General features: G+C 41.4%; 1 protein-coding gene across 1 annotated transcript in view; it reads left to right on the top strand.

Moving 5' to 3' along the window:
• mcph1 (microcephalin 1) overlaps nt 1-25,899 on the top strand; it is a 286,557-nt gene that overhangs the window by 254,099 nt on the left and 6,559 nt on the right. Inside the window, exons 14-15 of the mRNA XM_072251122.1 lie at nt 3,470-3,707; nt 24,742-24,837. Of these exons, the coding sequence (XP_072107223.1) occupies nt 3,470-3,707; nt 24,742-24,837 (334 nt within the window). The remainder of the gene's footprint in view (nt 1-3,469; nt 3,708-24,741; nt 24,838-25,899) is intronic.

Genomic DNA, 25,899 nt, shown 5'->3' on the forward strand with positions numbered 1-25,899 from the left:
TTGTGCAACAATAAACTTGTTTGAGTTTGGTCCAATTAGCTAGAAAATGCACCAGGCAAGCTGCCTGCTCTACCTTCCAAACCAAACGTCTAGCAAGGCTCACCACACCCTGCTTAAACCTACACAGGCTTAGCTGATGATATTTAGAACATAGAACAGTATAGGATCTTTCGCCCACAATGTTGTGCTGAAGTTTTATATTTCTCGTATTTCTAAAAGAATACTTACAAAATATTAGAACATTTCTTGTTAATTTGTCTGTTTTTTGATTAATTCCAACACAAAAAAACAAAACATTGAAACCATACATTTGTTTCGTAATTAATTTTCTCAAAATCGCGAAAACTTTTAGAAAGAGGAAAATCTTTGAGTGAGAGCGAGCACTCTAACTCAGAATCGCTCAGTCACATTTGAATATCCGCCAGAATCTGGATTCAGTTGCCAAGTATGTTATCAAATGTTCCCAGAGGAATATTATCTTTAGGCTACAATATGTTGTTACAATCACCCTTTTTATCGCACTGGTTCGTGAAATAAGTCCGCCAACACTGCCAGCAGGCCGTTTGGAGGCACGGTTAGGGAATGCAGCCCACAATTTTGCTTTTAATTGCATCCATAGTTGGTAATGTTGGTTCAATAGTTGTTATTGTGGCCTTGTGAACAGTTCATGCATGAACGAGGTTTTTACTGGACTTAGTATCATGCAGTTCTAAACATCTTTCTCTATCATGTTACCCTGAAAACTGAATGCAATCAAGACATACTGGTTAGTTGGTTAATTGGTCATTGTGAATTGTTCTGTGATTCGGCTAGGGTTAAATAAGTGGGTTGCTGGGCCGTGTGCCTCATTGGGCTGGAAGGGCCTGTTCTTTGCTCTATCTCTAAAGAAATAAAGAAAGAAAGAAGCTTCGTTTCAATGAAGCTCCATGTTTCAGTGAGAATGAGAAAAGACACTCCATTCAGAAAGCTTGAAATAACCAATCTTTATGTTAAATCAGTGGAAGATGCCAACCGAGTTTCATGGCCACAGGAAAAAGCACAGAAACTGGCCCACCATGTTTGCACCTGACCATGATGCCAACATAAATCAATCCCATCTTCCTGCTCATTTTCCATGTCCCTCAATTCCATGCCTGTTCATGGGCCTATCTGAGTGCCCCTTTATCGCTGCTACAGTACCTACTTCCACCACCGCTTTACTTAGCATATTCCAGGCACCAGTCACTTCTGCTGCAAGGCTCCTGCCATTTACAGTGGACTGTATGGCGGCACAATAGTGTAGCAGTTAGCGCAACACCTTACAGTGCCAGCCATCAATTCCCACTGCTGTTTGTAAGGAGATTGTATGTTCTCCCCATGATAGTGTGGCTTTCCAGTTTCCTCTCACATTCCAAAAATGCATCAGTTAGGGTTAGTAAATTCTGTGCATGCTATGTTGGTGCCGGAAGCATGACAATTCTTGCGGGCTGCCCCAGCACATTCTTGGACTGTGTTGGTCATTGACACAAACATCACATTTCACTGTAATTTTCAATGTACATGTGACAAATAAAGCTAATTGAATAAAATCTAGTCTAATACTAACTCTAAATCTAATCCCTTACATTTGACTTCACATAGTGCAACACCTCACACTTGCACTGATTAAATTCCATCTTCCATTTCTGTGTCCATATCTGCAACAGGTCTATCTGTTGTGTCCTTTGGCAACATTCCTCACCATCCACAACTTCACCAATTTTAACATTGTGTACAAATTTGCGAATCGACTACCTAAAACTTTCATTCAAATAGCAGAGATCTCAGCACGAACCCTTATTTCTTATATTGGTTTTGCACTTATACCTTGTTTTGCATTGTCTTTTTTTCCATCACTATCTTTTATTACTTATGTTTAATCTGTGTATAATTTATATCTTGTGTCTTTTCCGTACTCGTGTGCCTGCGATGCTGCAAATTATTCATTATACCTGTACTTACGCACATGACAATAAACGCAACTTGAAACCAATAAATCCAAGTCTTCATTTCCTTCATGCCCAAGAATGGGAATATTTTAAGAAGCAGATGAAAGTATGTGGATTGAGAGCATTTCAAATCAGGCTTGGCAGCCAATTCTTCTTCATATGTGGTCACCATGGTAATTTGCATATTGAGAACATCTACCAGAGAGCTGTCACAGAAAAGCAGCAGCTATCATCAAGGACCCCCAGCATCTAGGTCATGCTCTCCTCTCATTGCTGCCATCAGGCTTCAGGCCTCACGCCACCAGGTTCAGGAATGGTTAAAAGTGAAGGTTAAGATAAAATTTGTTAGCTGTGCCAAACAATCTCCCTGCCCCATGCACCCAGCCACCTCTCCCACACTGTTAGGGAACATGATTGTATGTTTTAACAAAGTCAAAGAAACATAATCTGACTTTTATGACGGAGGATTGGATGCGGATTCTGAAGCTGGTTAACTCTTCTTCAATCTGTGCTAGTCATTCACTGATTCGATTTAAAATTGTGCATCGTTACCATTTGACGAAGGAGAGATTGTCTAAAATAGTCCCTAATGTTGATAGTTATTGTGATAGATGTAAAACTGAGATAGCTACACTGACACACGTGTTTTGGTCTTGTTCTATACTGGTACAGTTCTAGAAGTCAATTTTTTCGACGATTTCTAAAGCGCTTGAAATTAATTTGCAACCTAACAAATTAACTGTACTCTTTGGAATAATTCCTCAAAATATTCGTGGTATCTCTGTGTCTGACCAACATGTTATTGCATTTGTTACATTGATATCTAGGAGGGCCATTTTGTTGATGCATCAGCTCCCACTTTGTCACAATGGTTCTCTCAAGTGATGCTATGTCTTAGTTTGGAGAAAATTAGAAGTCAAACCTTTGAACCTTTATTTGATTTTGAGAAAAGGTGGGGTTCATTTGCTCATTATTATCACCTGAGTTAATTGATAGATTTCCTCTATGATCTTATTGTAAATTTTTGGTATATCTTTTTTTCTTGCTGGCGGTTTGATGTTTATCTTTTGAAGCTTTTTGTATGACGCATGGCTCCAGGTTGTACAACTAATAGGGTTTTTTCCCCCATGTTTTCTGCTTAGTAGGGTTTTTTAAATTATAACAAAAATTTTCAATCCTTAAAATAATGTTTTTTTTTTCCTTGAGACATTGTAAGTGTTGTTTACTTCTCTGTACTCGTGTTATTTTTGAATAATAATAATAAAAAGATTTGAAAAGTAAAGAAAGAAACATTTGTCTTCTGTTTGTAATTCTCAAGCAAGTGATGCCCTCAAAAGAAGATTGCCATTTCATCAATTCAGCTATAATTTTCAAGTCAGTTCTATATTTTTACAGTATGTTCTGTAAATTCACCATAATTTAATTGAAATTTATTTTTGATTACTTCGCAATGGAGGACACTGCACACCTAGATTATTAATATTATTTTCTTCTCTGAACAGCTTTGCCGAATAGAAAAGCAGTCATCAAAAGGACCCTATCGGCAGGATTTGTTTGTGGATCAGCCCTTGATGTTCATTTCACCCCAAAGCAATCCACCGGCGTTAATGCTCGAGAGACTTGTGCAGTTGTGTGGGGGAAAGGTGTGCAAGACACTCCGCAAAGCTGGAATTTGTATTGGGCAGTACAAGGGAAGCCAGCCTCCTAGGAACCAACACTTGTCCGAAACCTGGATACTGGGTAAGTGTGTATCTCTGGAATCTTTGCAGCAAGTCGTCAATCAGTGACAGAGGGCCAGAACAGGATGGCACGAGTGGTCTTCCTCATGCACTTTCTTTTGTTCTCGTGGGTAAGTAGGCAGTAATGGTTTTATATTTATTCTCCACATACTCAGTGTCTCGAGTACCCAAGTCCGACTGGTATGTTCCTTGTAGGGTGGATGTGGAAGTAAAAAGGAGCAGTTAGAGTTGGTAGGTGATGGGCAGATCCAGGAGAGGGAGGGGGGGTGATAGCCAGATGGAGGAGGAGAGGGATTAGCAACAGAGGCAGGGAGGTGATATGTGGAGATGGCAATGGGATCCGATAGGAGCGGGAGGTAGGGTATGGAAGGGAGGGAGATGGGAAGGGCAGTAACTACTCCATCTCTTACACTGACTACATCTATCTTTCAGTCAAGATGAAGGGTCTCAATCCAAAGCGTTGACTTTCGATTTCCCGCCATAGTTACTGTTGACCCACTGAGTTCCTCCAGAAAATTTGTGTATGATTCCAGCATCTGTAGTCTCTCTCTTGTGTTTTAATGTTGTGGTTTAAATACATCTGAATGTGTACTTAGCCATCTCATTTCAGATTCAATCACCATCATTGCAGGTTGGAATTTCACATCGGCCTGACTATAGATCAATAGATATATTCCCCTTAAGGACATCGGTGAAACAGATATGCTTTGATGCCAACTCAGTAGTTTAATGATCACTATTTGAGAGACTAACTACATTTTTCATTTAATTCCATTTATTTAATTAACTGCATTTAAATTCCCTGGATGCCATGGTGAGGTTTCACATCTGCAGATGTTTTGTCAAAGTCTTAACTACCAGACCAGCAAATTAACCACTACCCATATTCAAAGGATAAATACACAGCTAATAATCCTCAATTCTTCCAGCCTCTGTGAGTCATTGTCGTCAGAGACAAAGGATGTGATCTTGGACCATAAGACAAAAGAGCAGAATTAGGTCATTCAATCCCATTGAGTCTTCTCCAAGGGAATTAAGAGTTATAGGAAAAAGGCAGGTAGATGGAACTGAATCTGTGTCTAGATTAGCCATGAATTTATTGAATGGTGGAATACGATCGACAAGCCAGATGACTAACTCCTCCTCCACCTCCTAGTTTTTATAGGACCATAAGACAAAGGAGCAGAATTTGACCATTTGGTCCATCGTGTAAGCTCCACCATTTGATCATCGTTGATTTGTTTTTCCTCTCAACACAATTCTCCTGCCTTTTCCCTATAGTCTTTGACACCCTTACTAATCAAGAATCAATCAATCTCTACTTTAAATATACCCAGTGACTTGATCCCCACAGCTGTCTGTGGCAATGAATTCCACAGATTCACTGCCTTCTGGCTAAAGAAACTCCTCCTCATCTCTGTTCTAAAGAGACATCATTCTGAAGCTGTGCCCTCCCCCACGACAGAAATCTCCATGTCCACTCTATCTGGGCCTTTCAATGTTCAATAAATTTAATGAGATTTCCCTTTCCCTCTTTATGCCCTTTTGGGGTTAGTGAATAAACTGCTGGTCTTGTAGGTAGATGGAATGAAGATAACTGTTAGATAAAGACCAATATTACCAATGAGGCCTCAGCTGCAGGATCGAAATTTCTGCTGTTTTTTCCAAATTTATTCTGGTTCATATTTGGTAAAATCCAGAAGTAAAAGTCTCCATAGAATTGATATCATTCCAACATTAATGAAGGGAAGACAAATACTCTGCCAACACCCACACAGCATTTGTGTCAGAGAGACCACACAGCACAGAAACAGGCCCTTCATCCTAACTCATTCCAACTACTGTACTCAGTGCCCTGACTAATGAAGGTAAATATGTCAAACGTCTTCTTCATCACCCTGTCAACCTGTGACTCTACTTTCAGGGAAATCAGTACTTGCTGTACAGTCGTACACGATGAAAACAAGCCCATCAACCCAACTGGTCCATGCCTATCAGAATATCTGACTAAGGTAGTCCCATTTGCCCACATTTGGTCCTATCCCTCTAAAGGTCTAAGCCATTCCTATCCATGTACCTGTACAAGATAAGATAAGGTTTGCTTTATTTGTCACATTCATGGAAACACACAGTAAAATGCATCGTTTGCATCAACAGCTAACATCATGAGTGCTGAGGGCAGTTGATGATGTCACCATGCTTCGTAACCTGTATGTGTTTGGAATGTGGGAGAAAACTACCACTCGGAGGAAACCCGCCTGGTAATGGAGAACAAGCAAAGTCCTTTCAGACAGCAGTAGAAATTGAATCCATTCCTAACCACTGGTGCTGTAAGGCATCACACTAACTGCTACACTACAGTGGTTGCCCTAACTTAGGAGCCTTAACTTGCAATATAAAGTGTGTATATCACACAGATTAAGCTAAAGCAAATACTGTACTGGTGCCTACGTGGCAATCATTTTGTGTGTGCTGTTAGTTGGTTAAGTTGTTGATTGGCTGTAATATAGGGACCAGTATGTGATATTCAGGCAAGGTCTCACTGAATGGGAAAACAGAGTGAGAGAGTAACTCACCTCATCATGTTCCTGTATCGCCATGTTCCACTCTGTCTGACTAATAAAGGATGATATACAGTACTCCATATGCAAGACCTGGTACACTATTATGGCGCCAGTGACCTGGATTCAATGCCCATCACTGTCTGTAAGGAGTTGGTATGTTCTACCTGTGACCGCATGTGTTTCCTCCAGGTGCTCCAGCTTCCTCCCACATTCCAAAGACGTGCAAGTTAGTAGGTTAATTGGCCATAAAGGTATATTTGGGTAGTGTGGGCTCATTGGTCCAGAAGGATCTGTAACCGTGCTGTAATTCCCCATAAAAATAATGGTTAAGGGTGTCAGTATGATGCATTGCTCTAATGCTGATCAGATTCAGAATTCTAATTAACCCACCAACATGATTTAGTTAGCGCATTGCACTGTTCCTGGAGCTGTAAAATGTGCACTACACCGAAGTTACTCATTTCCTGTGAAATCGTTACTCTGTTCACTCACTTCCTGTGAAATTGGTTTACAGTTTACTTCAACTTACTAGAGCTCAATCAGGAAATTGGAGATGGGTAACTGTGGGAAATTGCAATATCCTATTCAAATGATAAATAGTTTTTGTTCTTGCAGCACAGGTAATATTCTTGTTGCACAAGGTATTCAATGGCATGGGGATCCAATTGCACTGAATGAAAATGTGAGATTCCATTTTCAGTGAGTAACAAATTCATTAGTAATGCAGTGTTCAAACTGCAATCACTTCAGTACATAGCTGTCATCTGTATTTTGGAAGATACTTCTTTTGAAAAAAACTCAGGTCTTACCATTTTTTTAAACTTTTATTTGACACTGAACAGTTCCTCTGTGATGCCTGTAATATCTCAATCAGAATCAGGTTTAATATCACTGGCACATGTCGTGAAATTTGTTGTTTTGTGGTAGCGGTACATTGCAATACATAATACATAAAAATGTATAAATTACAATAAGAAAGAGCTATAAAAATTAAATTAAATATGTAGTGCATAAAGAGAGCAAAACAAAAGAAACAAAAAGAATGAGGTAGTGTACATAGGTTCACTGTCTTTAGAAATCGGATGGTGGAGGGGAATTATATCATTGATGTGCTCTGTTGTTGCAGGGATTTGAGCGACTGAGTGAGAGGTTGAGCAGGCTGGGAGCATTTCTCCTTGGAGTGTAAAAGTGGGGGGGGGAGCCTCCCCCTCCCACTTTCAAATCTCTTACTAGCTCTTCCTTCAGTTAGTCCTGATGAAGGGTCTCGGCCTGAAACGTTGACTGTACCGCTTCCTAGAGATGCTGCCTGGCCTGCTGCGTTCACCAGCAACTTTGATGTGTGTTGCTTGAATTTCCAGCATCTGCAGAATTTCTTGTGTTTACATGAGAAAAATGATTCTGCTTTAAATTTTTATTTGTTTTTAATCCTAGCGTACACAGTACCTATGCGCTGTGGAGCAGCTTCATTATCAATGTGATCCTTGAGCTTGAGGGTTTTCAGCAGAAGTTGAAGGATCTGATTCAAGTTGTGACAGCAAAAGCCTTAAGTCACCATGCATAACAATGTTCAAGCGGTTTCTGTTTTTTGTGACTAAGAGGATCACTGCACTTTCAACAAGGCAGGAGAATGGAAATGCAGTGAAGAGCAATTTGGGTCTTCTCCAGAGACCAGGAAACTTGATATGACAGTGTAGCCACGTACCACAAAAGCCAACATCTTTGAAAAGCATTTTTGCTTCTTCATCCTTCTGAATTTCGATAGGTTCTTCTTGCAGGCTTTCTTCCCGTTCTTCCACCTTGCAAAGAAATGGGTTAATTACTGTGTCTGGAATTTCCAGATCGTTCAAATCCTTGTATCAATTCTGAAAGTTCTTCTTCAATGATGGCAGGTGTAAGTAGTACTCTTGCAAATCACCTCTGTGAAAGAGAGTGCCATAGTCTCCAAGCAGGGAAACTGTGAGAACATTCTTTCCACACTGTTTTGCTTAAGTATTTCCAATTTTTTCGATAAAAATCTGCACCGCACTTTTTGCCAGGATTAAATTTAAATTCTCACCCTGCAGTTGTATATTTAGAATGTTCATTTTGTCATTCAGAAGCCACATCTCCACATAGAAGTTCAATCTTGCTTCCCAAGTTTTTGTTGACTTTGAGCGAAAATTCAGCCACAGTGTCACAAAGATCAAAAGAATATTTTAAGCAGCAGCCTTTTGATGCCTAACACACTTCAGTGTGAAGAAACAAGCATTCAAACTCTTAATCGTTATCTTGGCATAACTGGTGAAATATTCTGCTATTTAATAGATGTGCTTTAATTTTGTTGATAGCAGATATTATAAGAGTCAAACTTGAAAGAAGTCGCTGGCTGAGGTTTTTGACTGCAAGATGTTGACGATAAATTACACAATGGGTTACAAACAGACTTAGAATTTCTTTTTTCATAAATGCCTCTAAACCAGCAGAGCAACCTGTCATATATGGTGCTCGATCCATTGCACAAGAAATCATGTTCCCAATTAGAATACTTTTATCTTTGATATACATTTTGAGCTCGTCATAGATTGATTCTCCATTGATGTTTGTTTTTAACATTTTATAAAACAGAATCCCTTCATAAACTTTTCCATTGCTGATAAACCATACATATGCCATTAGAAATGCTTTGTTGTCTTGCACAGTTGACTCATCCAGTTGTATCCCAAGTTCTGTTTTTTGTAGCTCTGTGCAGAGTTGATACTCATTGTCTTCACTCATTTTGAAAATGCAACAAGCTATAGAGTTATTACTCAGAGGAATTGATTTTAAAATACTGGTATCCATTTTGAGAACAGTGCTGAGCACTTCTGATACAGCAGGCATTGTTAAACTTTCACCAATTGGATGAGATTTTCCTGTTTGCTATCATTTTGGAAATATTATAAGAAGCAATGAGACCACTATCAAGGTAATTTTTAGCTTTCTTGGTAAATGACTCAAGTGTGCAATGCTTTCAAATGCTTCCTTCATCTTCTGGAAATGAGTAATACCATAAGTAGCCTTTTCAGAGTGCCTTTTACGGAAGTGTTCCTGCAATCTTGATGGTCTTATGGCTTCATTAGACAGCACAGTATAACAAATAAGACACATAGGGCATCACTGATCTGACAAGAATGGAATAAAAGCATTCTCCAGGTATGTAACATGGTATTGATGCACTCTCTGTAGTTTCTGTTTCGTAGCAGGGTTAGAATTCAAGGCTTCACTGCCTTTGGACTCATAGAAATTGCATGGTACATATTTATCCATCATTAACGGGGCTAAGTTTAAATTTAAAATGAACAAAAACTAGGAATGCCTATTGGACGTTGACACCAACAGTGAGTTGACACAGATGGAATGATAATAGCAAAGGAGTGATGAGGCGAAGCTGAAGACAATCACAAGAGCGAAAATTACATTGACAAAGATTCAGACTGGAATCTGAATATTAGTCAGGATAGAGCTGATGTTCAGCAAGCTACCTTTATGCTATTCCAGTTAGCAGAATTCGCCAATCACACAAGGTCTTATAATCCCCAAAGGTGATTCTTGACTGCACTTATGAAACTGAGGTCGCTTTGAGCGCCTCAGGAGGAATCCTCAGGATCAGCAAGTTCACTGATTGGCTCTATTTCACCGCTTTATTCCGGCCAGCGCTGTATCGTTGCATGACCTGTTTTCCATAGATCGGTAGAGAAAGTTGAGAGGGTGTGCCTGACTTACCAGCTGTTAAATTGCATGAACTAGTTCCTTACCGTGAGTAAACGGAAAATATTGGGCACCCTGGTTGCTAATTTATGCATCTCCAATAATGTCTGTTTGATTGATAAGGTTGGATAAGATTGGCAAGTTTCAGATGCATTGTGACGATGAGGTGCTCATCGCCTGCAGAGCTATGGTTCTTCCTGTGTTTCGATGCCTCATCCTTTTTGTTTGGAAGTGCCTGCGCTACTAACGATCGGTCAGGTCTCATCCTCAAGTTAGGCCGCCGCTTAACCCTCCCCCTTCAAAAACCATAAACGTGCCCCCCCCCCCCGCCATGACTTCTGTTTCCCCTAATGAACCCTTAGGACACGTAACCGCCCCCTTTGGGAATCACTAGTTTAAGAGATTAAGAGAGTGATTATAAAGGTTAGCTTTATTGTTGCATGTGCATCAAAACAGAGTGAAATCCGTAGTTCGCATCATAATGAAATCAGCGAGGATTGTGTTGGGCAGCCTGCAATTGTCATCACACTTCTGGCACCAACACAGCATGCCCACAACTCACTAACCCTAACCCGTACCTCTACGGGAGGTGGAAGGAAGCCCATGCAGTCACCGGGAGAACATTAGAGCATTAGAGGGATATGGGCCAAGCAGAATGAGAATCAGTATCAAGTTCTTTATCATTGACACATGTCATTAAATTTGTTGTTTTGTGGCAATTGAGATTAACTCAGATGGTCAACATGGATGAGTTGGGCTGAAGGCCCTGTTTCTGTGCTGGATAACTCTGTAATTTATTCTGTTAATCTACGTCCCAAGTCAACATTTCAGAACGTTACTGGGGGAGAAGGACAAAAGGAGGTGCACAACGCAGGATATTGAGCCTTGCTTATACGGACCATAAAATGGTCATGAGAAACCGGTTCTGAAACTATTTTTTAAAGATTGATAATGCAATTAAGAAGCAGATAACAGCATGGTTTAAAGAGAACGGTTTTGTGACTGCCTAAAATGCTATGAGAATTCCAAGTCCCTCTTGACCCATCCACCCACAAGTAAAGTTTTTCTTGTTGTTCTCAATTTTAGAAATATGTTGTTTTGGACACAATCCCTCTTTTGCATCTGCTTTACAAGTCAGCCCCGGTGACCCAGCCATAGAATTCACTCATCACTGAGAGCCTTCAATGAAAAATTTTACAGTTCATGTTTAATCTAAAAATACAAATGTTATTGCAACCAAAACAGTGAAGCACTTTATGTTTTCATAGGGAAATCTTGTGATTAATCATGAAAGCAAACACTAAATTCATTAAATCATGGAATTTTACAACATAGAAGCCACTTGGTCCATCAACTACTTATGCATTTCCATTTCTAAAAACTTGTTTTAACAAAGGAAGATCCCACCACCATTATTGAAAGGACATTTTCTATTAAAACATTGAATTGTACTGCACAAGAACAGGCACTTCAGCCTACAATGCCAAATTAAAGTACATCTCAATCTGTCTTCAGACCACATTCCTTGCATATGTATATATCTATGTAGCAGCCTCTATACCTATTTATTTATTTAGAGCTGCAGCGCAGAACAGGCTTTTTGGCCCAACAGCCACACCACTCAGCAACCCACCTATTTAACCCTAGCCTATTCACAGGACAATTTACAATGACCAATTCATCTACTGACCCATATATCTTTGGACTATGGGAGGAAACTGGAGCGCCCGGGGAAACACACACGGTCACAGGGAAGATGTACAAACTCCTTAAAGACAGTGCCAGAACTGAGCTTCAAGCTCCGATGCCTCGAGCTGTATTAGCTTTGCACTAACCACTGCACTGCCATGGTGCGCTGTGCCCACCTGGCTGCTGTGCCTCTTAGATACCTCTATTGTTTCTGCCTCTAGCACCACGTATGCCAGTCCATTCCTGGCATCCACCATCTCTGTGTAAAAAAAAACTTGCCCCACACATCTCAAAGTTCAAAGCAAATTTATTATCAAAGTACATATATGTCACCATACACAACCCTGAGATTCATTTTCTTGCGGGCATACTCAATAAATTCAATAACCATCGTAGAATCAATGAAAGACTGCACCCAACAGGATGGCCAACCAGTGTGTAACTGACAACAAACTGTGGAAATACAAAGAAAAAAGAGTTACATAATAAATATTCAATAAATATTGAGAACCTGAGATGAAGAATACTTGAAAGAAAGTCCATAGGTTGTGGGATCAGTTCAGTGATGGGGTGAGTGAAGTTATCCCCTCTGGTTCAAGAGCCTGATGGTTGAGGGGTAATAAATGTTCCTGAATGTGATGGTGTGGGTCTTGAGGCTCCTGTACCTCCTTCCTGATGACAACAGTGAGAAAAGAGCTTGGCCTGGGGTCTTTGATGATGGATGCCACCCTCCTGCAACAGCACTCTGTGTAGATATGCTCAATGGTGTCGGGGTCTTTACTTGTGATGGACTGGGCTGTATCCAGTACTTTTTGTAGGACTTTCCATTTGAGAGCATTTGTGTTTCCATACCAGATAATGATGCAATGGTCAATATATTCTCCACCACACCTCTATAGAAATTTATCAAAGTTTTAGATGTCATGCTGAATCTTCGCAAACTTCGAAGAAGAGAAGGCACTGCCGTGCTTTCATTGTAATTGCACTTGCATGATGGGTCCAGGACAGATCGTCTGAAATGATTGCACTGAGGAATTTGAAGTTGCTGACCCTCTGCACCTCTGATCCCCCGATGAGGACTGGCTCATGGACCTCCATTTTCCTCCTCCTGAAGTCAATAATCAGCTCCTTGCTTTGCTGGCATTGAGTGAGAGGTTGTTGTGGCACCACTCAGCCAGATTTTCAATCTCTGACTATCTGCTGTTTCATCACCACCTATGACAGTGGTGTTGTCTGCAAATAAATTTGCCATTGGAGCTCTGCTTAGCCTCACGGTCATAAGTATAATTCGAGTAGAGCTAAGGGGGCTAAGAAAACAGCCTTGTGGTGCACCTGTGCTGATGGAGATTGTGCAGAAGATGTTGTTACCAGTCTGAACTGACTGGGGTCTGCAGGTGAGGAAATCAAGGATTCAATTGCACAAGGAGGTATTGAATGCCAAACTCCCATTGACAAAGAGCATCCTGATGAATGCACCTTTGCTTTAGCGGATGTTAGAGCGTTGAGTGAAGAGCCAATGAAATAGCATCTGCTGTGGACCTGTTGTATTAGTAGGCAAATTGGAGCAGAGCCAAGTCGCTTCTCCAGCAGGAGTCGATATGTTTCTTCACCAACCTCATAAAGCACTTCTTCACTGTGGATATAAATGCTACTGGATGTTAGCCATTGAGGCAGGTTACCACGTTCTTCTCAGAGACAGACTGCTGAAACGGGACATCAAAGATATCGGTGAACACTCCAGCCAGTTGATAGGCACAAGTCTTTAGTACTCAGCCAGGAATCCCATCTGAGCCAAATATTTTCCTTGGGTTCACCTTGCTGAAGGATACTCTCACATCAGCCTCTGAAATCACAGGGTCATTGGAAGTTGTTGGAGTTCATGAAGGCTCCTCCATGTTTTGACTGTCAAAGTAAGCATAGAAGGCATTGAGCTCATCTATGAGTAACGCCTTGTTGTCACTTATGTCGCTTGGTTTCACTTTGTAAAAGGTAATAGCATTCAAACCCTGCCACAGCTGTCAAGGATCCCCCAGAGACTCAACTTTGGTCCAGAATTGACATTTTGCACCTGATATCTCCTTTCATCTTAAATACATTTGCTGTAGAATTTGACATTTCTACCCTGGAGAACAGATTCTGACTGTCTATCCTATCAATGCCTCCCATAGTTTTACAAAGCTTTAACAGGTCTCCCCTCAACCTCTGAAGCTCCAAGTTTGTGAAAATTCCAACTTCTCCCTCCATTCTCATTCTTGAACTTGTTGCTTTCTGCTTTCGAATCAATGAAAGTAGTTTGATCTCATCACAAATTTGTAGCTCCTTATCTTGTCTCCTTTTAATCTCAGTTCTAATTCATATTCTCATTGGCAGCTTGCATTTCTGATATATATCTGCATTCAAACAAGAAAGAGCAGAATGACACAATCAGGCAGTAATGACTATGAAATATAGAGCATAAAACATTACAGCACAGTCCAGGCCCTTCATTCTAGAAGGACCTTAAACCTTTTAACATACTGTAAGATCAATCTAATACATAACTCTCCATTTTTATTTCATCTATCTAAGAGTCTATTAAATGCTACTAATGTATCTGCCTCTACCACTATTCCTGGCAGGGGGTTCCACAAACACACCACTCTCTGTTTAAAAGAAAACTACCCCTGATATCTCCCCTGTACTTTACTTAAATCACCCTAAAATTATGCCCCCTGGTATTAGTTATTTCTGACCTCCAGCAGGTCATATCTCACCCTCCTTTGTTCCAAAAAGCAAAGCCCAAGCTCATGCAACTTAACTTCATAAGACATGCTCTCTAATAAAACAAAAAATAACCAAGTGAGCAGCAGTTCCATGGGCAAAAATGCTTTGTTAATGAATGAGGTCTATCACCAAAGACACTCACAAATTCTACATATGCACCGTAGAGAGTGTTCTAACTGGTTGCATCGTCATCTGACGTGGAGGGGCTACTGCACAGGATCGGAAAAAGCTGCACAAGTTGAAACTAGCAGCTCCGTCATGAGCACTAGCCTCCCTAAAATCCAGGACACCTTCTAAAGGCTCTGTGTCAAACGGTTTGGCATCCATCATTAGAGACCCCATCACGCAAGATTCCCTCTTCTCATTGCTACAATCAAGGATGAGGTACAGGAACCTGATGACACACACTCAGTGCTTCTAGACCACCTTTTTTCCCCTCTGCCTTCAGATTCCTGAATGGACAATGAACACTACCTCAATATTTTTCTCTCTTTTTGCACTACTTATTTAATTTTATATACACTTCCTGTAATTTATGGTTTTTATTGTTATGTATTGCAATGTACTTTGGCCTCAAAATGACAAATTTCACGGCGTTTTCCAGTGATATTAAACCTGATTCTGATTCTGAAGAGAATAGCCAGACAGGTTGAAGCCAACACAAAGGTGACAGTAACTCAAATAACAATGTGTTACAACAGTAGTATGTAGAAGAGCATCTCTGAATGCACAACATATCGAACCTTGAAGCAGTCGGGCTAGAGCAGCAGAAACCACTAGCATCTGGAGGTACAAGTCAGAAGAAATCTAACTGCTTGGAAGCAGGGAGTGGAAAGTCCATGGTGGTATTTGAGCACAACAGTGGCATGCCACATCTTCAGCACTTGGAACCAGAGAATTGGACTGTTCTGAATCCGAGGAGCAGAGCTTCACCTGGGCTGAAGTGGATGACATGGGGTGGGATACCAGCTGTTCAAATTTGGGGATGAGCATAGAAATAGAGGAGAAGATCATAAACCAAGACATTCTGCAGGTGCTGGAAATCCAGAGTAATGTTGGAGGAACTCAGAAGGACAGGCAGCAGATATGGAGAAGAATAAACAGTCAGCTTTTTGGGCCAAGGCCCTTCATCAGGAGAATGTCATGTGGCCCACAAGTGCCATTGATTCAGAACTGATTTGAGTTTGGCTTCAGGTCCACTTTGCAGCCTACGTTTCCCTTATCCTTGACTGTTGGATAATTCCGTAACCTAACGACCTGAGCCCTGAACATACTCATTGGTAATTACAAAAACAACAGGAATTCTGCAGATGCTGGAAATTCAAGCAACACACATCAAAGTTGCTGGTGAACGCAGCAGGCCAGGCAGCATCTCTAGGAAGAGGTACAGTCGACGTTTCAGGCCGAGACCCTTCGTCAGGACTAACTGAAGGAAGAGTGAGTAAGGGATTTGGAAGTTGGAGGGGGAGGGGGAGATCCAAAATGATAGGAGAAGACAGGAGGGGGAGGGATGGAGCCAAGAGCTGGACAGGTGATTGGCAAAAGGGGATACGAGAGGATCATGGGACAGGAGGTCCGGGAAGAAAGACAGTGGGGGGAGGGTGACCCAGAGGATGGGCAAGAGGTATATTGAGAGGGACAGAGGGAGAAAAAGGAGAGTGAGAGAAAGAATGTGTGCGGAAGTTACGGAGAATAATATGTTGGACCCCATCTGTTACTTATTTTTATGCACACATTCTTTCTGTCACTCTCCTTTTTCTCCCTCTGTCCCTCTCAATATACCTCTTGCCCATCCTCTGGGTCACCCTCCCCCCACTGTCTTTCTTCCCGGACCTCCTGTCCCATGATCCTCTCCTATCCCCTTTTGCCAATCACCTGTCCAGCTCTTGGCTCTATCCCTCCCCCTCCTGTCTTCTATTATTTTGGATCTCCCCCTCCCCCTCCAACTTTCAAATCCCTTACTCACTCTTCCTTCAGTTAGTCCTGCCGAAGGGTCTCGGCCTGAAACGTCGACTGCACCTCTTCCTAGAGATGCTGCCTGGCCTGCTGCGTTCACCAGCAACTTTGATGTGTGTTCATTGGTAATTACCATAGTTCTTCAGGGTCTTCTAAAGACAAGCCAGTCCTTCTGATTTTTTTCTGTGCAGGCTCTTTGTTCAAAACACCCCCAAGGATACCCATTCCTTGCACAGCCATACGTTACTCCAGATCTTGCAATAATCCATATAAATCTCGCCGGTGCATTCACACCTTTCCTGCAATGTGGTAACCAGATCTGGTGGCTGTGGTTTAACTAATATTGTATACAGTTGTCACATCATTTCCATGCTCTTTTATTGTGTGTCTTAGCCAATATATAAAAAAAAAGTACGGTGGGGCTCTAAGCAGCATGTTCAATCCTGACCTCGAGCCTGTCCAGTGGAATTTGGACATTCTTTGGGGTTCCCTCGGATGCTCTATTTTCCTCCCATAGCGCAAAGACGGGGGTTGAAAGGTTAATTGACAACTGTAAGTTGCCCCAAGACAGAATCAGATTTGGGTTTATTATCACTGTCTTATATAATGTGAAATTTTGTTGTTTTGCAGCAGTAGTTCAGCGCAAAGACATAAAAATCACTATATTACAAAAATAAGTACAGTGGACTCCGATTAATTGGGCACTTTTTTAGGAAAGCACTTAAAGAAAAAAAAAATCAAGAAAATAGCCACTATCCCCTGTTTATTTGGGACACTTTCCCACTTAATTGGGGCAGGAGAATGTTGCTGAACATTTTCTAACTTGCGTAAGTCATGTGCGTGTTGTGTGGTCATTAGATACTACACTGTGCTTATAATGAACAACTTTTAAGTAGTATCAGTTGAGTTGTTTACAGTAAATTCGAAAAGCAGAGATTTTTGTCATGGGTAATTAGCAAGAAATAAGAGATAAGACAATTCAGAACTGTTTTGTGCACTGCACTTTCAAATTTGGAAATGTTAATTATGAAGAATTTGACAATTATCCTGAATTGGTCCCCGCCAGACACTCAGCTCTCACCTGTGACTCAAAGTAGCTGTACACATGTGACAGCAGCCACATCCTGGTACACCGCTTCGACAGGCGGGCTAAACCAGGTGAGGGTATGTCCTTGAGAGAGGGATATGCCTGTCCTAGCATGAGAAGTTTGCTCCAGTGGACTGGGAGGATGAGATCTACAGTGGAATCCAACGGCCAGGAAGGCGGTTCTGCAATGCCATGTGGAGAGCAAAGGGCATGACAAGACACAGAAAAAGTCATGGTCATCCACTGCAAGCAGGGAAGACCCCAGCTGGGATGTCTACTTGTCCCACAAGACCCAAACTTCCAAGGTTGAGAGAGTGGAATTGCCCCAGTGCAATGGCTTTTCCACTTTAAAAACTTCTCCGCACAGGTTTCCTGTCGTCATTAGATACAATGGTAGTGTTCTAATTTGTTTTGTATTTCATTTACATGTGTAATTTCTTGCTCAGTTAAATGGCAGTTTATCTTTTTATACCCGTTTAACTATTTCCATGAAACTTCAATTAATTGGAGTAGCCACTTAACTGAGCCAAAATGTACTGGCCCAGATGTGCCCCCAATTAAGTGGAATCCACTGTATATAGTTCCAATTAGACGACTAAAGAGGTAGAGTTCAGGGTCCATAAACCATTCAGAAATCTGATGGCGCAGGGGAAAAAAGCTGTTCCTAAAGCATTGGGGGTGGGACTTCAAGCTCCTGTATTTCCTCCTGATGGTAGTAATGAGACAAGGGTATGTCCTGGATGGTGAGAGTATTTCATGGTGGATGCCACCTTTCTGAGGCATCACCTTTTGAAGATATCATTGATGGGGGGAAGGGCTGTGATTGTGATGGAGCTAGCTGAGTATACAATCCTGCAGAATCTTTTGCAATCCTCTTCATTGGAGTCTCCATATCAGACTGTTGCAGCCAGTGTCAATGCTCTCCACACTACATCTGTAGAAATTTGCTAAGAGTCTTTGATAACATGCCACATCTCCTCAAACTCCTAACAAAGTAGAGTTGTTGGTGTGTCTTCTATGCATCAATGTGTTGGGCTGAGAATAGATCCTGTCATTTCTGCGTCTGTTCGGATGAGCCAGGACCACCAAGACACCAAGCACTTGTGGAAAATTAGGGCAGGTGTCTCCTCTGAACTCCTCCAGACTCTTCAACGCCTCTACCTCCTCCCTCTCTGAGTGGCTGACTGCAGGAAAGTCAACATGAATCCCCCACAAAGTGGTGATAGCTTGATAACCCATAATGTGAACCCATCTGTGGGGAATTTCTTGGGCATCACATTCCTCTGTGCATCCTGCATTGTACTAACATCACATAAGTGTGATCTAACTTTGTGGGTGGTTCTCCCCCACAGGCAGAGGCAGCATTGTGGGTGGTTCTCCCCCACACTGCAGAGGCAGCATGCTGCAGACACTGTAATCTGAAGGAACAAGTGAAGTGCCAGAGGAGCACAGCCAGTCTGCACACTGCAGAGGCAGCATGCTGCAGACACTAATCTGAAGGAACAAGTGAAATGCTGGAGGAACTCAGGGAATCAGATGAAGAGCGCAGGCTGAAACATCAACTGTCCAGTTCCCTACACAGATGCTGCCTGACCCACTGAGCTCCTCCAGCATTTGATTTGGCTCTGTCTATGGCTAATAGATTTATTACTGTTGCATTTACCAGATACAGTGAAAAACTTGTCTTAGCTGGAAAGAGTGCAGAGAAGATTTCAATATTATTTAAGATTCAAGATTATTTAATGCCACTTCCAGTACACAAGTGTAAAGGAGAATGAAATAATTGTTCTAACGGATACGATGCAGTACAAACAAATAAGATTAAGAACACAGTATTAATTAAAAAAGCACAGTAAGTATAAATCTGTAATATAGCTTATATAAGTAGATTGAATGCCAGGATGAAGATACGTCTCCACCAAAGGTGGTATGAGGCACTTCTCCCCTCTGCAAGTCAACAGATCACCCTTGGGCAAAGTTTAGCACTTACTTAGCCCTGTGATCATGTCACATGAACCCATGGAGCAGCTGGTGCATATCACAAGTCCTGGTTTTGCAACAACTGATGCCAGGCAGACAATCTCTGAAGAGTATTGATAATGGCTGGTGTCTCCCATTTTGAAAGAGATACTGCCCAGAAGAAGGCAATAGCAAATGGCTTGTGCAGAAAAATTTGTCAAGAACAATCATGATCATGAGGCCATGATCTCCTATGTCACACAACACGGCACAACACAGGCATGGTTGATTGGTAGGAGGTAGTGAGTGGGAATAAAAGGATCCTTTTCTGGTTGCCTGCCAGAAGTGGTGTTCTGCAGGGGTCGGTGTTGGGACTGCTTTTTATGCTGTATGTCAATGATTTAGATGATGGAATAGATGGCTTTGTTGCCAAGTTTGCAGATGATATGAAGACTGGTGGAAGGGCAGGTGGTGTTGAGGAAACAAGTAGGCTGCAGAAGGACTTAGACTATAACACATGGGAGCAGAATTAGGTCATTTGGCCCAGCGAGTCTGATCAGCCATTCAATCATGGCTGATCCTTCTTTCCCCTTAGACAGATTAGGAGAATGGGCAAGAAAGTGCCAAATGAAATACAATGTTGGAAAATGCATGGACATGCACTTTGGAAGTAGAAATAAATGTGCAGGATATTTTCTAAACGGGGAGAAAATCCGAACACCTGAGATGCAAAGGGATTTGGGAGTCCTTGTGCAGAACACCCTGAAGGTTAACTTGCAGGTTGAGTCGGTGGTGAGGAAGGCAAATGCAATGTTGGTATTCATTTCAAGAAGTCTAGAATATAAGAGCAGGGATGTGATGCTGAGGCTTTATAAGGTACTGCTGAGGCCTCACCTTGAGTATTGTGAATAGTTTTGGGCTCCTCATCTTAGAAAAGATGTGCTGGCATTGGAGAGGATTCATTTGAGGTTCACAAGGATAATTCTGGGAATGAAAGAGTTATCATATGAGGAACATTTGATGGCTCTGGGTCTGTACTTGCTGGAATTCAGAAAGGTGAGGGAGGATCTCATTGAAACCTTTCGATTTTTGAAAGGTTGAGACAAGAGTAGATAAGGAAAGCATGTTTCCCATGGTGGGGGGAGTCTAGGACAAGTGGGCACAGCCTCAGGATAGAGGGGTGTCCTTTTAAAACAGATTCAGAGAAATTTCTTTCGCCAGAGGGTGGTGAATTTGTGGAATTTGTTACCACGGGCAGCTGTGGAGGCCAGGTCATTGGGCATACTTAAGGCAAAGGTTGATAGGTGCTTGACTGGACACGGCATTAAAGGTTAGAAAGAGAAGGCTGCAGAGTAGGGCTGAGGAGGAGAGAAAAGGGATCAGCCATGATTGAATGCTGGAGCAGACTCCATAGGCCATATTGCCTGTATCTGCTCCTATGTCATGGTCTTATAATGATGATGAAGAAATAGGTTGATTGTAGGTCTATAAAGTGATGATTGGGACAGGAGTACATAAGGTGACTGACAGGAAAAGATAAAGTAACAGTGGTTGGGAAAGTAGGGGATGGGTTAGTGGGTGGAGGTATTGATCAGCCTTACTGCCTTGGGAAAGTGACCATTCTTAAGTCTGGTGTCCTATAATGGATGCTCTGTAGCCTCCTTGATGGGAGTGGAGCAAGCATGAGCAGGGTGGGTGGGATCCCTTATAATGTTACTGACCCCTCACCGGCACCTTTCTGTATGTATGCTCTTTGAACAGAACATACTATCTAACAGGCTGGCACCAGGCACTTGTGGAATACAAGTAGGCTGGTGCCAGTGATATGTTTGGCAGTCTTGACTCCCTGTTGTAGAGCCTTCCTGTCTGCCGCAGTGTGCTTTACATGCAATTTAAGAGGATGTTAACAGGACTCAGGATTCAATTATGGAGAGAGGCTGATTGGGTTGGAACTGTTTTCTCTGGAGCAAAGGAGAATGAGGGATAATCTTACATAGGTGTATAAAGTGACAAGAGCTATAAACAGAGAGAACGCGCAATATCTTTTTCCCAGCATTTGGAATCAAGAGCTAGGGGATGAGAGAGAGGAGAGAATTAATAGGAGCCTGCCGGTCAACTTTTTCACTTAGAAGGCAGTCAGTATAAGAAATGAATTGTCAGAAGAAGTGGATGAGGCAGGTACATTGGTAGTTGTTCATCGTGTCTGATGATGACAGGAAACGTGTGCGGGAGAGTTTTTAAAGTGCAACCACACTTTGTTAGCTTTACAGTAGTAGTACATGATAAAGACAGAACAAAGAAAATGAGTTACATTAAGTATAAGTCTATTAAATAGTTAAGTTAAAATAAGTATTGCAAAAAAAGTAGTGGGGTAGTGTTCACGAGTTCAATGTCCATTCAGAAATCAGATGGCAGAGGGGAAGAAGCTGTTCCTGAATCGCTGAGTGTGTGCCTTCAGGCACCCAGGCTTGTCCTGGGTGGTGGAGGTCCTTAATGATGGACACCACCTTTCTGAGGCACTGCTCCTTGAAGATGGCTTGGGTACTACGGAGGCTAGTACCCAAGATGGAGCTGACTAATTTTACAAGTTTCTGTCACTTCAATCTTGTGCAGTAACATCCCAATACCAGATGGTGATGCAGCCTGTCTGAATGTTCTCCACACTACATTTGTAGCAGCTTTCAAGTGTTTTAGTTGACAGGCCAAATCTCCTCAAACACCCTAATGAAATATAGCCACTGTCTTGCCTTCTTTATAGCTGATCACTATGTTAGGTCCTCAGAGATCTTGACACCCAGAGCTTGAAATTGCTCACTCTCTCCACTTCTGATCCCTTTATAAAGATTGGTTTGTGATCCCTTGTTCTACCCTTTCTGAAGTCCACAATCAGCTCTTTGGTCTTGCTGACGTTGAGTGCAAGGTTGTTACTACAACACCACTCAACTAACTGGTATATCTTGCTTCTGTACGCTCTTTCGTCACCATCTGAAATTCTGCTAACAACGGTTGTATCATCAGCAAATTTAGAGGGGGCATTTGAGCTGTGCCTAGCCACACAGTCATGGTATAGAGAGGGCAGAGCAGTGGGCAAAGCACACATCCCTGTGGTGCGCCACTGTTGATTGTCAGTGAGGCAGAGATGTTATTTCCAATCTGCACAGATTGTGGTCTTCTGGTTAGGAAGTCAAGGATTCTATTTCAGTTATATAAACTTAAATAAATTGTGCAAAAAATAGCAATTTTTTTTAAAATAGTGAAGTAGTCTTCATGGGTTCATGGTCCATTCAGAAATCTGATGGCAGAGGGAAAGAAGTTGTTCCTGAAATTGTGAGTGTGTGTTCTCATCCTCCTTGATGGTGGCGATGAGAAGTATTCATGTCCTGGGTGATGGTGGTGCAAAGGGACTTGGGAATCCTTGTGCAAGATCCCCTAAAGGATAACTTGCAGGTTGTGTCAGTGCTAAGAAAGGCAAATGCGATGTTAGCATTCCTTTCAAGAGTACTAGGATATAAAAGGAAGGATGTAAAATTCAAGTCAAGTCAAGTCAAGTGACGTTTATTATCATTTAACTACTTACGTGCATATAACATATAAAACCATATGATGTATATAGAAACAAGACGTTTCTTCAAACTGGAGTGTGAAGCACAGTAGTACACATAAAACAATAAGTCTTGAAGGTAAGAATAAAATCTACAGTCAAATTACATATAAATAACAAACTAAAGGACATTAATATTAAATATTGTAAGGTACAGAACAGATTAACCAGTGACACTTCGAATATGATGCGGCTGGGACGTCAGAAGCCTAATTCCTGGGGGAAGAAACTGTTTCTCGTCCTGACCATTCTAGTTTTTATGCATCATAGTCTCCTGTCTGATGGTAGAAAGTCAAAGAGGATGCTGGACGGATGGGTGGGATCCTTAATAATACTAAGGGCCCTGCATAAGCTGTGCTCCTGATGGAAGGTAGGGAGACCTCTATGATCTCCTCAGCTGTTCTCAGAGTCCTTTGTAAGGGACTGCTGGTCCAATGCTCAGCTGCTCTCATACCATATGGAGATGCAACTTGTCAGGACATTCACAATGGTGCTTCTGTAAAACACAGTTAAGATGGGGGGTGGGAGCCTTGATTGCCTCAATCTTCTTAGAAACTTGAGGTACTTCTGTGACTTCTTTTTCAGGGAGGTGACATTAAGGGACCAGGTGAGGTCATCCATGATGTGAACACCCAGGAACTTCATGCACTTAATTCTCTTAACAGAGGAACCATGAGAGGGATGGTTTGTCTGCACCTTCCTGAAGTCCAAAATGATTTCCTTTGAGACTTTATAAGACATTGGTCAGACTGCACTTGGAGTATGGGGAGCAGTTTTGAGCCCCTTATCTAAGAAAGGATATGCTGGCATTGGAGAGGATCCAGAGGAGGTTCACAAAAATGATCTCGGGAATGAAAGGGTTAATGTATGAGTTGCTCATGATGTCTCTAGGCCTGTATCCGCTTGAGTTTAGAAGAATGCAGAGGGATCTTATTGGAAGCCTATTGAATTTTGAAAGGCATTGATAGAATGGATGTGGAGAGAATGTTTCCTACAGTCCAGAACCAGAGGGCACAATCTCAGAATAGAGGAACGTCCATTTAGAGCAGAGATGAGGAGGACTTTAGCCAAAGGGTGGTGAATCTGGAAGTTATTGCCATAGATGGCTGTGGAGACGAAGTCTTGGGTATATTTAAAGCGAAGATTGTAAGGTTCTTGATTAGTAAAGGCATCAAAGTTTATGGGAAGAAGACAGGAGAATGAGGTTGAAAGAGATAATAAATCAACCATGATGGAATGGTGGAGCTAATCAATGGGCCACAAATAGCCTAACCTGTGAGGTAAAGACTATGTACACAGTGAAAGAATCGATAAGGTTCCAATGGGGCATTAGAGTGGAGAACACAATTCTTCCCTTGTACATATTTTTGGAGTTGTATATTTTCTTGTCCACAGCAAGTCTGATTAAGACAAATAGATGACAAAAGAATATGAAAAGGAAAGGTGTAAATTGGTCTAACTTAAATGAGCACCTTGGTCAGCAAAGACCAGATGGCCTGAAGGGTCTATTTCCATGCTGTATGTCTCCAAGTATAGACAACAAATGTTGAAAAGACTCTTTTGGTCAGGCAGTATCTGTGGAGAGATTTTTCTTCAGATAATGGGTCATCAGCCAAGGATATTATCAGTGTTTTAGTTAACACAAATCAGTAATTGTTTCTTTGTTCTCTTACCCCATCCCACATTCCAGACAGTATTACCAAACATGAGATCTGCTGTATGGACAACTACACTCTGGAACAGAGGAGAACCACAGTGGAAGATGACTCTGCCTCTATAAGAAGTGGTTTGTAAAGAAGCTACATTGTGTCTCAGAAAAATGAAGTTTTTTTAAATCTGCATTTTAAGAGTATAGTCTCTGATGATTATCTCTCGGTTGTTTTATATAGTGTGATTTTAAAGTTCTTCAGCAAGTTTAATGAGCTTGTACACGTGTTTTTATAAAGATGTTGAAATATTCCCTGTTGTCAGTGTATCATTTGAAGATGGTTCTTTTGACTATACATTTAGTAACATTGGTAAGTGAGTGGTTGACATCCTGATATGATATTCCAGTTTTTCCTGTTTATTAAAATAAATAGATAACTTGGGTTACAAAATAACTCGGCAATGGGGTGTGTAAGTCCTGATAAAGGGTTTTGGCCAGAAACGTCGACTCTTTATTTCATTACATCAATGCTGCCTGACCTGTTGAGTTACTCCAGCATTTTATGTGTGTTACTCAGGATCTGCAGAATGTCTTGTGTTGGATGTATAAGCACATTTCAATAGTCAAAGTAAATTTATTATCAAAGTACATGCATTTCACCATATACTACCCTGAGATTCATTAAATGAATACAATAAACCAATACAAACAACCAATGTGCAAAAGAAGGCAAACTGCAAATAAAAACAGTAACACAGAGAACATGAGTTGCAGAGTGATTCTGTAGGTTGGAGAATCAATTCAGTTGAGGTGAATGAACTGATTCAAAGTTCAAGATCAAAGTACGTAAATGCCACCATATACAACACTAAGGTTCATTTTCTTGCAGGCATTCACAGTAGTTTCATTTCATTTCAATCAATATACAACACGAGTGCAAAGTGAAGAAATTATTTATTGATTACCGCAACATAAATATTAAAAGGACACACGAGACTGCAGGTGCTGGAATCAAGAGTATAAGCAATGGAACCCAGTAGGTAAGGGAACTTCTGAGGAGGCGGATAGACTTGCCACATGAAATGTTCCAGTCTAGTTGAATGTAACATTTTGTTTCCAAGGAGCAAGCTTGTACACTTGGAAATTTTTGGGAACATTAAGCCTCAGAATCAACATGGTCATTCAAACATATCAAAGTTC

Source organism: Mobula birostris, chromosome 2 (assembly GCF_030028105.1).
Source record: "Mobula birostris isolate sMobBir1 chromosome 2, sMobBir1.hap1, whole genome shotgun sequence".
Lineage (NCBI taxonomy): Eukaryota > Metazoa > Chordata > Chondrichthyes > Myliobatiformes > Myliobatidae > Mobula > Mobula birostris.